This window comes from Octopus bimaculoides, chromosome 28 (assembly GCF_046866305.1).
Source record: "Octopus bimaculoides isolate indiv1 chromosome 28, ASM4686630v1, whole genome shotgun sequence".
NCBI classification, from domain to species: domain Eukaryota; kingdom Metazoa; phylum Mollusca; class Cephalopoda; order Octopoda; family Octopodidae; genus Octopus; species Octopus bimaculoides.
The window spans coordinates 18,941,111-18,953,610 of NC_142955.1; the positions used below are offsets into that span (position 1 = coordinate 18,941,111).

Sequence of the window (12,500 nt, forward strand, 5' to 3'; positions counted from 1 at the left end):
CAAGTTAAACAAGTTATAAATGAGCTACTTTAAGTTTCATGTTAAGAGAGTGCAGTAATCAAATGGGCTTGCTTAATGTACTGTGCAAAATCTGGTAATCATTCAGGCTCAAAAAAGACCTCACCACCCTATCACTTCACCCCTGTCACCTCATCTCCTCCTACGTCACCACCAACCACCAAGCAGCAGCCATCCACCCATTATAAACTGCCCATCATCTACTCCTACCGTGCACTGCCCATTCTCTGCCCCTACCCCCACTTTCTCCTCCCCCCTCTTCACCTCAGCCCTCGACTGCATCGGCTCTCATTAACCATCGTCTCACCTTTCTGTTTTATTTTGCTGCAGGGTTGTCAAACATCGAACAAGCCTTGGTAAGTATTGATCCTCAGACTCATTTTTAAACTCATCATACACAAACATACACACACACACACATATATGTATATATGTGAACATATATGTATATATCATCATCATCATTTTCATATATTTATATATATATATATATATACACACACACACACACATATATATATATAGGAGGAAGAGACCCAGATTGCTTAATAAAGAGAATGAATGGGAGGAAGAGAGCCTGCCGTATGTCGACCCAATAGAGGGACCAGCTATCCGAGTTGATAGTACCAGGGTAGATAAAGCAATTAAGAGTATGAAGACCGGGAAAGCCCCCGGCCCATCAGGAATCACTGCAGAGATGCTCAAAATATCTGGCAGTGTTGGCTATAGCCTAGTCACCCGTATTACGAACCAGGTGATACACGAAGGAGTCATACCCAATGACTGGTGTAGCAGCATCATAGTCAACTGCTACAAAGGTAAAGGTGACGCTTTAGATACAAATAATTACAGAGGCATCAAGCTGTTAGATCAGGTTATGAAAGTTACAGAGAGGGTCATAGCCCAACTAATTAGGGAGTGAATCAATTTAGATGAGATGCAGTTTGGGTTCGTGCCAGTTAAAAGCACCACTGATGCCATATTTCTAGTAAGACAGCTGCAGGAGAAATACCTAACCAAGGATAAACCTCTGTACCTGGCTTCCGTTGACATGGAGAAAGCCTTTGACAGGGTCCCCTGATCCTTTATCTGGTGGTCAATGAGGAAACTTGGGATAGAAGAATGGTTAGTGAGAGCTGTGCGAGCCATGTACAGAGATGCTGCCAGTAAGGTGAGGGTTGGAAATGAATACAGCAATGGATTCCGGGTAGAGGTAGGGGTCCACCAAGGTTCCGTCCTCAGCCCCCTCTTATTTATCATAGTCCTCCAGGCAATCACAGAGGAGTTCAAGACAGGTTGCCCCTGGGAGCTCCTCTATGCTGATGACCTTGCCCTAATTGCGGAGTCACTATCAGAACTAGAGGAGAAGTTTCAGGTGTGGAAGCAAGGTCTAGAATTGAAGGGCCTTAGAGTCAACCTAGCTAAAACCAAAATCCTAATAAGTAGGAAGGTAGATAAAACACAAACCCCTTCAGGTAGATGGCCCTGCTCAGTATGTAGAAAAGGAGTAGGTAGTAACTCTATAAGATGTACCCGGTGCAAGCTATGGACACATAAGAGGTGCAGCAACATCAAAGGCATGTTAACTAGCAAGTTAGTTTTTGTTTGTGGCAGATGTTCAGGTGCAATAAAGACTGTAAACAAACAGGAAACAACTTCTATCTCATTCCAGGGTGAAAAACTAGAGGTAGTCGATAGCTTCCGCTATCTGGGCGACCAAGTTAGTAGTGGGGGTGGGTGCGCTGAAAGTGTAGCTGCTAGAATAAGAATAGCCTGGGCAAAGTTTAGAGAGCTCTTACCCCTGCTGGCAACAAAGGGACTCTCACTCAGAGTAAAAGGCAGACTGTATGACGCATGCGTACGAACAGCCATGCTACATGGCAGTGAAACATGGGCTGTAACTGCTGAGGACATACGTAAGCTCGCAAGGAATGAAGCCAGTATGCTCCGTTGGATGTGTAATGTCAATGTGAATACCCGTCAGAGTGTAAGTATCTTGAGAGAAAAGCAGAACATTAGAAGCATCAGTTGTGGTGTGCAAGAGAGACGATTGCGCTGGTATGGACATGTGGTGAGAATGGATGAGGATAGCTGCGTGAAAAAGTGCCACACCCTAACAGTTGAGGGAACCCGTGGAAGAGGTAGGCCCAGGAAGACCTGGGCTGAGGTGGTGAGGTAAGACCTTCGTACAATGGGCCTCACCGAGGCGATGACTACTGACCAAGACCTTTGGAAATGTGCTGTGCGTGAGAAGACCCAGCAAGCCAAGTAAGATCGTTGCCAGTGCCCCTGGACTGGCTCTTGTGCGGGTGGCACATGAGATGCACCATTTTGAGCATGGCCGTTGCCAGTACCGCCTGACTGGCTCCCGTAGGATTTTCGAGTGAGATCGTTGCCAGTGCCCCTGGACTGGCTTGTGCGGGTGGCACATAAAAGACACCATTTTGAGCGTGGCCGTTTTCGTGCGGGTGACACGTAAAAGCACCCACTACACTCTCTGAGTGGTTGGCGTTAGGAAGGGCATCCAGCTGTAGAAACTCTGCCAAATTAGATTGGAGCCTGGTGTTGCCATCCGGTTTCACCAGTCCTCAGTCGAATCGTCCAACCCATGCTAGCATGGAAAGCAGACGTTAAACGATGATGATGATGATGATGATATATATACAATTTAATTAGGGGTTATGTTAGCCTCATTAGGGGATGGTATCATCCAAGGAAATACTGATTCAATGCTAATTCTACTATAATTAATCCATAAACACATATAAAACATCCAAGGGTTTATTTTTTTTCGCTCTGAAGATATGCTCAGGCCATGTGATTTTAATATTTAATTAATTCACTGAGTATCAATTGAAACAGCTGTAAGGGATGATGATTGATTTGTTGTTAATAATAAACAATTATTAACTCTCCTGTCATTGTCATCTTATTGTCTTCACCTTTTCATTTCTCCTTCTCTACGTGCAGGTACGACGTGTCAGATGACGATACATCAGTTTATACATCCCCGTATGGAATCGTGGGATATGACTCTGAAAGCTCATTCTACACCTAGCAGCAGCAGCAGCAGTTGTATATATACTCTACGTCTAAGAGGGTATACAGTAATGAAAATGCAGGAGTTTGTATATATGTATACATACATAGACACACACACACACACACACACACACACATACACACACACATGCATTCAGATATACACCTTAATGTATATATACATACATATTTATATATGTATTCATATACATGTATATATGTGTATGTATGTATACACACACACACACACACACACATATTGTGTGTGGACATGTTGCTGAATGCACTTTTGACAAGAAACTGAAGCCAAGAAACCGAATGGACACGGTGTCAAATGGACATAAAGTCAAATGGACACAATGCTGAATGGACATAGTGCTGAATGGACATAAAGTTGAGCAGGCACAAAAATATTTTTTAAAAACCCCGCTCAAACCTACATGGTTTAATGACTAATCCCCAATTTGGCATTTAAGATTTAATGAGATTAAATTTTAATTTTCGTATGTCTTTCCGGCATCTTGTCCATTCGGCCTTATGTCCATTCGGCCTTATGTCCATTCGGCCTTATGTCCATTCGGCCTTATGTCCATTCGGCCTTATGTCCATTTGGCATTGCGTCCATTTGGCATTGTGTCTGTTCAGCTTCTTGCCGTGTATATAAGTTCTGTTCTTTGAGCCTTTATTTGCTTTTACACCCATTTTTTTTTCCATGCTGGCATGGGTTAAACAATACTTATTGCACCAGATCTTCCATGTCCAGGTGGTCTTCCTGTCACCAACATTTACCTGTTATCCGAGTAAGCTATTTTTCCATTTTTCTTGTTCTCACCATCGAAAGCTAAACCCAATGCATACATACATACATACATACACACATACATACATGCATACATACACACATGCATACATTACATACATACACACACACACACATACACATATACACACATACATAATGCACATATACATACACACATGCATGCATACATGCATGCATCCATTACATACACATATTACATACATGCACATACATACACATATACACACATACATACACACTCACACACATATGTGTGTATATGTATACATATATATGTATATGTATATATGTGTGTGTGTGTGTGTGTGTGTGTGTGTGTGTGCATGCATCCATTCACATTGATCAATATATTGATATCTGCATTATTTAGGCCTGAATATTTATGTCTGACAGCCTGAGTTTGAACATCTTGCAACTGGAATACTAACTTCATGGAAACTGTGCTGAACCTCACAATATAACTTCATTCCCGCCAATAAAATTTACTCTCATTACATGCTTTTGTTTTTATTAAACTTTATTTCACCTCTGCTATTTACTCCAAGCTGTTTACTCAACAATGAGTGAACTTTCTAACTTTGTAGTTGAAGATTTGTAAGTGGAACAGTAAAAATATCCAAGACTTTTCTAAAGTTCAGCGAGCAAATATTCAGTGTTATTGCTATCTAAAGGACATTGCTGGAGCAGTTTGAAACCAACCTGTGTTTTAGAGGAAGAATTCAAGACATTAAAAAGAACAAAATGAAACATAGAGATACTGGTGTATATATAATATACATACATTCATATATACCATAATATAGTTCTTTATTTTCTTGCTTTATATACATATATATCTATATTTGTGAGAGGGTTTATAAATACAAGTAGGTGCATTGTGTATATGACATATCTGTGAATATGTATATTTATATGTTATGTATGTATATATATATATATATATATATATATATGTGTGTGTGTGTGTGTGTGTGTGTGTGTGCATGGATGTGTTTGTGCGTGTGTATGTGTGTGCATATGTGTGCATTTGTGACGTATGTAAAAATAGAAATTATATATGTTTCACTGGGTGGGTGTATATGTATTTATGTATGTATGTATACATACACCCATACACTCAGAGGCCATAAATATATGGTTTCCTATATATCTAAGTATGCGTATATTTGTTCCTGTATGTGTGTGTGTGTCTTCATGTTGTATGTATATATCTATGCATCTATATATATATATATATATATATATATATATATATATATATATATATATATATATATATATATATATATATATATACATATATATATACATATATATATATATTGAATATATACCTATGTCTGTATGTGTGTTAACGAGTGAATGCATCAGTCCATGTATGTGTGTATGAGTGTGTGTGTATGTGTGTGTGTGTAGGGCGAGATGGGGGTAGGGGTGGGGGGATGGGATGAGGGTTCTCAGGGTTGTATATAATATATTGGCAGATAATCTTAGGAGGTTCCAATGTTGAAGATGATACAAACAACAAATTCCAAATTTCCTTTTTTCTTCTCACTGTCCAGGTTTGTTTGTTTTTTATTTTTTTATTTCATTAATGAAATTATTAATTAATTTACATTTTTCACTTTTGCAATTTTTAAAATCCTTTTTTTACTGTGTTTTTTTTTCTGTGTGTTTTTTTTATATATATTTTTATTTTTCATTAATTTCATTTTTTTTTTGCAGAATTTTTTTTTGCAGAATTTTTTTTTGCAGAATTTTTTTTTCCAATTTCTTTTTTTTTTTTAAACTTTTATTGAGGACCCAAGACATTGCTCTGTCTTGGGGTCATAGGTTTAGTTTGGTCACAAGGGAGCTGGCGACTCTTCTTAGGCAGATTTTCGTTTTGATTCTGGATCTGAAACAAACAAACAATAATAATAATAATAATAATAATAATAATAATAATAATAATTATGATAATAATGGTTTCAAATTTTGGCACAAAACCAATAATTGTGGAGTTTGGGGTAAATTGATTACATTGACCCCAATATTCAACTGGTACTTATTAGATCAATCCTAAAATCATAAATGGCCAAGATGACCTCGGCAGATTTGAACTCAGGACACGAAGGTGGATGAAATGCATTTCAACCACCTTCAATGTGATTCTAAGACTAAGCAATAACATCTTTGAAATCTCAAAGCTATGAGATAATGCAGGATTAAGTTAAAACAATGTGGATAAATAAGGATTATACGTGACAGAATAATCTGAATGCTAAAGGATTAAAGAATAAGCCAGGGCAGTCTGAAGAGGAAAATCAGAAGAATGCACCAAGAAGTGAAAAAGAACCAGTGTATGTGTGTGTGTTTATTATTGGCATGATGACCCTCCCAAAGTAAAAAAAGAAAATCTACTTCAATGCATAAATTAACATCAAGAATCTTGCAAAGCGAATGCAAAAACGAAATATTGAGACAAACCTTGCTTTTTGGTTTCCGCTTTCTTGTCTCGTCGCTCACTTGATTGCGCTGGTGTCTTCTTTGACAAGGCTATGGGCTCGACTTTCCTGCGTGGTATTCTGCCGTTCATTCTGCTTCTCAGCCGCATTCTTTCCCGCAGGCTGTTCTCCCTGTTTGCTTCTTCTTCTGCCGCTGCCGCCGCCGCCGCCTCCTCCTCTTCTTCCTCTTCATTTGTTTCGTCTTCGCTCTCCATTTCTGAAGATTCCTCTGAGCTTTTCAAGGCATTTCGGGCAAGGACACTCTCTGTGCAGATTAACAACAACAACAACAACAATGATAATAATAATAATAATAATAATAATCATAATAATAATAATAATAATAATAATAATAATAATAAACCCTCGGCGAGAAATGGAAGAAAATTTGAAGAAAGAAGAAAAAAAACAACAACAACATAATAATAATAATAATAATAATAATAATAATAATAATAATAATACTGGTGATGATCTCTGTTATTTGCCTCATATTCCTAATATTGTGTGGAATTTACAATCACATACCTACATTACATATATATGCATACATAGGCAGATGCATACATACATATAAACAAACATACATACATACATACATACACACTGCTTCGGTTTTTCTAAGCCCTGCAAAAGAACACAGAAGGTTGGATCCCCAACCAGGAACTTCTCAGTACCCCCTTGTATATATACTGATATATATATATGTATATATATATATATATATATATATATATATATATATATATATATATATATATATATATATATATGTATGTGTATATATATATTAGGGGTGCTGAAAAGTTCCTGGGTTTGGTCAAAGAAAATCCAAGCGAATCAGTTAATTATGATTTTATTCAACATATTCCCCTCTCAGATTCACACACTTATTGCAGGGGTCCTTCAGTTTTTCTAAACCCTGTAAAAGAACTCAGAAGGTTGGGTCCCCGACCAGGCCTTTCACAATATCCATAAAGCCAGAAACTTTTCAGTACCCCCTTGAATACACCTATCCACAATGACACACACACACACACACACAGACAAGTCTTTCAGGAAAAACTTCCTTACCGATAATCCGTTGTATTTTTTCTCGCTCAGCTCGTGATGTTGGTTGGGAGTCTGAGATTGTGTTTAAAATGCTTTCAGCTTCAGGATATCCTAAAAAGACAAAATAGAATTGGTAAATATACATATTTACACACACACACACACACACACACGCACGCACGCATGCACATATATGGCTTCTTTCAGTTTCCGTCTACCAAATCCACTCATAAGGTTTTAGGTCAGCCTGAGGCTATAGCAGAAGACACTTGCCCAAGGTGCCACTCAGTGGGACTGAACCAGGAACAATGTGCTTCTGACAATGGCCAGAAAAGACACAGTTTGTAACATGGTTCCACACTTGAAAATCAAATGTGAAACCAATAAAGTGTATATATATATATGTGTATATATATATGTGTATATATATATATATATATATATATATATATATATATATATATATATATATATAAATATATACATACATATATATATATATATATATATATATATATATATGATGAATAAAATTTGTTGAAAAAAACCCGCAATAATTATGCACCAACCCAATATATATATACATATATATATATATGTATATATATATATATATATATATATATATATATATACACGAGAAGCTTCTTTCAGTTTCCATCTATCAAATCCACTCACAAGGCTTAAGTTGGCCCGAGGCTATAGTAGAAGATATTTGCCCAAGATGTCACGCAGTGGGACTGAACCTGGAACCATGTGGTCGGGAAGCAAGCTTCTTACCACACACCCACGTCTATACGTATTTTCTATTTCATACCCAAACTGTGTTCTTTACACCCTTAAATATGGTACGTCTATTTGCCTGTCAATCTGTCTCTCTGTCCACCCCTGTCGATAATTGACATGACCGTCAAAACTAGTCACCTCCGTAGTTTGCTTGTTCCAAAAGTCCTGTCAGCCAATCACTCTTCTCTTGTGGCTCTTCTTCGCGACTGACTGGAACGAGTTCCTGCTTCATGTCTGGGAATCTGCTGTAAGACTGTTGAATAGCATCGGCTGGGATGTCGACGTATTCGGACTGAGAGTTGACGCTGGGGTCGATCGGGTAGCTGTCTTCTTCGTTGCTGTCCTCGTAGCGACTGCCGTCCTCTGAAGCGCTGTCCACCTGACCGTATGGGTAGACCCTGTTGTCCAGCGTGTCACCAGCACCGTTGAATGGCATCACATAGTCTTGTTCAGCATAGTCCAAGGGAGGGGCGTTCAACTGAAAGATGGAGAGAATGATAATAATAATAATAATAATAATAATAATAATAATAATAATAATAATAATGCACAAGAGGAATGTAAGTAATGGAGGCACAATCAGGTTGTAAAAGTTTTGCTCTGGGAACTATGCCAGAAATTGGGATTTCAAGATGGAAACACATGGTGCAATGGTCGTGTCGAAAGAGTCCTGGAGTCAGAGGAATGTAAAATTTCGTAGGACTGAGAAAATTACTATTTTTAAATCCCAGAATGAGAGATATTCAGCAACAGTACTTTGGAGTAAAGATTGTTTGCCAACACATAACATGGCAGTCCTGGTTTAGGACAAATGTTGCTGTAATTTAGCCCCAGGAGATATCGACTCCAGCTGGCTATACGATATGATCTGTGTCCTTATATTTTCAAACAAGGGAATCTAGCACCCCCACTCAGCCCAAAACAATATCTGTGTATTGTGATTTCCGGGTTGTTTTGAGCTGAGTTGGGGTGCTAGATTCCCTTGTTTGAAAATATAAGGACACAGATCGTGTCGTATAGCCAGCTGGAAACGATGTCTCCTGGGGCTAAAATTACAGCAACATTCGTCCTAAACCAGGACTGCCATGTTATGTTGGCAAACAATCTTTACTCCTTTGTAGGACTTGCCTAATCAAATGGACAAGAAGTTAGAAAATAATAGACCAGACAGATTATAGATAAGGAAAAGTGAAGTTGCCAACTAGTTGATCCATCATGTCCGTTTGATTTGAGGATTGTAAAGAGGACGAATGGTGATGATGGTGATGATGATGATGATGACAATGATGATGATGATGATGATGATGATGATGATGATGAAGCGCCACATTCCGACACTTACTTTACTCTGTAATTCCTCAGCTTCTCTTAATTCAACCAATTTCTCATAATATTCCAAGACCATTTTCTTATATTCACTGGCTTCTGTCTTTGACATCTGCACAACAGAGAAAAAAAAAATGGAGAAAAATGGAAACACAGAAAATACTATAATCCCAGTGTGATTAATGCCTTGTGAGGAAATTTGGCTGATGGAGAGTGACAGAATCCCATCATATAAATATATATATCAATATCTATCTATCTATCTTTATATATATATATATATATATATATATATATATATATATATATATATATACATACATACATACATACATACATACATACATACATACCATACATATATATATTTATATGATGGGATTCTGTCACTCTCCATCAACCAAATTTCCTCACAAGGCATTAATCACACTGGGATTATAGTAGAAGATAATTGCCTAAGTTGCTGTGCAGTGGGAATGAACTCAAAGCTACATATTTGAGAATGGTATGTCTTAACCATACAGCCATACCTGTACTACATACAGTACAATATGCTCAACAGGTCTTCACTCCCACAAACTGATAATTTGTATGGTTGAGGGAGATATCTGACTCAAGGCCATGAAACTGAAGTTACCTACCAACCTAAAAATGTCCCATTGGAATAAATGAGGTCTTACAAACATACAAGAAGAACTACAATCTTGCTGACTTACAAGAACTGTGGTGTCATGGTTATACAAGAACCTTGGTCTTACAGATGTACAAGAACTACTGTCTTTGCAGACACTTAAGACAAAATAGGGTTAGAAAAGAAACGTACCAGTCCAATTCTGACAACATCCCGGAGAGACTGGTCGAGTTTATCAAAACGTCCGGTTTCCAAGAGATATTTTGCTATAGATTCTGAAGATTTGATCAAGTCCTTGATATCATTTTCTGGGCTGTTAACGAGGGATTCTTCAAAAGCTGCATTTTCTGGTAAACTCTGTAAAAGACAGTAGGATTTTGGTAAGAACAGCAACATAGAATAGTTATCATCATCATCATCAACATTATTGCCACCACCACCACCACCACCACCACCACCTCTGCTGCTGCTGCTTTTGCAAATGTATACAGATATATATATATATATATATATATATATACATATCTATATATCCATCCTTCTATCCATCCATTCTTCTCTGCGTATTATTCCTGATAGGTCTATGGGGACAGAAGTGGATATCACAAGATTAGGGAATGGGTTGGGCTAAATCTGGCCATGGATTCATTTTACGAATGAAGTGTTAAAAAAATGGATCAGTTAAAAGCTCTGAAGGGCCAAGCAATGATGGTGGTGGTGGCACCGGTGGTATTAAAACAATGGATTATCTCTATCTGATGTAATCTATAATCTCACGTACCTTCTTGAAAGCAGCTTTTTTCTCCTCTTGCCGATCATCCTCAAACAGATTGTCTTGGAAAGTGTTGTGAATACCTTCAGCGGGTATATCAACTTCTGTTTTGGCTTCTACTTTGGGCTTGTTTCCTTTGGCCACTCCAATCTTCCTCACTTTTTTCACAGAAGACACGACTTTGCCATTGTTGCCATCGATAACTAGGATAACGAAAAAGATATAACATAGAATGGGTGGGTGTGTGTGTGTGTGTGTGTGTAAGTAGATAAACCAAAGGTATCGCAAATTAATATTGGCATGTCTCAAACTTACATAAATAATTGATTCCAACTCAAAACAATGATGTAACACAAAAAGAAAGACACCATTTAAAAAAATTCAAAGAATTCCATTAAAGAAAGACTTCCAATTGCAGTAAAATACTTTATTATAATTAAATAAACACAAAGATTTATTAGGTTTTCATCTGCTTTAATAAATAATTTGTAGATCATCATCATCACCATCATCATCACCATCATCATTATTGTCATCATCATCATCATCTTCATTTAACATCAGCTTTTCACGGCCTGATAGGAGCTGGTAAGCCTGAGGTTGGCACCAGGCTCCAGCTGTCTTCTTTGGTAATCAGCTCATGATTGTAAGGACATAAGTTCGATTCCTGGCAGTGCACTGTGTCCTTGAGCAAGACACTTTATTTCACTTTATTGCTCCACTCCACTCAGCTGGCAAAAAAACGAGTCATACCTGTAATTTAAAAGGGGCCAGCCTTGTCACACACTGTGTCTCACTGAATCTCCCTGAGAACTACGTTAAGGGTACACGTGTCTATGGAGTACTCAGCCACAAGCAGACTAATCTGTTGATCATTCCCTACTAAAGTGAACATTATTGATTGGAGAACATGGAACTGAATAGAGCAGAAACTTACCATTATCCGTAGTCTTTAATGTCTTCTCTGATTTACCATTATTCTCAACAATTTTTATATCACTCGAAGACTGCAACACTGCATGGTTGACCTTCTCCTTTTGCAGTTTCGCTAAGTCTTCCAGTTCCTTTTCTTGTTCATGAAGTTTGGCTGGCACTTTGGATTTGACCGTTTCTGTTGATTTGGCTGCAAAACATGAACAAATTTACATTGATTTCTTTTTTTAATATCAACTTGCCTGAAATTTCCAGTTCTAAATTATTCATATTTTAATTCAAGATCTCAAAATCTTTGAGGATTTTATTCTGTGAACTGTGCATGTGATGTAGACTTTTATTGCTGTCTTTCTTTTCTGGATCAACAGCCCAGTCAAGATGGTATTTTCTTCATCTCCTATTCTTGTTTTTGCACACACTTACAAAATGACTTTCTGAAATGAACTTCCATTATGCAGCTGAGGAGTACATTTTCATTGCACATTTTATGTAGTGTTCTCACTACATAAATAAATGAAGTTTGTACGAAACGTACGTACTGCTATAACCTAATGAATTTTTGTTGCTTTTCTTCAAATATATATAGATATAGATAGATAGATAGATAGATAGATAGATGTAGACAGTTGT

The 12,500-nt window shown here is 37.6% G+C and overlaps 2 protein-coding genes across 3 annotated transcripts in view; one reads left to right on the top strand and one right to left on the bottom strand.

Moving 5' to 3' along the window:
• Positions 1-4,379, top strand: part of LOC106867526 (uncharacterized) — a 30,140-nt gene extending 25,761 nt beyond the window's left edge. The window contains exons 11-12 of the mRNA XM_014912419.3: positions 349-374; positions 2,989-4,379. Of these exons, the coding sequence (XP_014767905.2) occupies positions 349-374; positions 2,989-3,076 (114 nt within the window). The 3' untranslated portion in view covers positions 3,077-4,379. The remainder of the gene's footprint in view (positions 1-348; positions 375-2,988) is intronic.
• Positions 4,380-5,286: 907 nt separating this feature from the next.
• LOC106867522 (uncharacterized) overlaps positions 5,287-12,500 on the bottom strand; it is a 21,921-nt gene continuing 14,707 nt past the window's right edge. Inside the window, exons 2-10 of one of the 2 annotated variants that reach the window (XM_089344777.1) lie at positions 11,875-12,060; positions 10,947-11,140; positions 10,358-10,522; positions 9,551-9,646; positions 8,347-8,686; positions 7,444-7,533; positions 6,556-6,634; positions 6,353-6,513; positions 5,287-5,780 (exon numbers count right to left, since the gene is read on the bottom strand). In XM_089344777.1, the coding sequence (XP_089200903.1) occupies positions 5,752-5,780; positions 6,353-6,513; positions 6,556-6,634; positions 7,444-7,533; positions 8,347-8,686; positions 9,551-9,646; positions 10,358-10,522; positions 10,947-11,140; positions 11,875-12,060 (1,340 nt within the window). In that variant the 3' untranslated portion in view covers positions 5,287-5,751. Of the gene's footprint in view, positions 5,781-6,352; positions 6,635-7,443; positions 7,534-8,346; positions 8,687-9,550; positions 9,647-10,357; positions 10,523-10,946; positions 11,141-11,874; positions 12,061-12,500 lie in introns of both variants that reach the window. The other variant, XM_089344776.1, reaches the window with a different exon arrangement.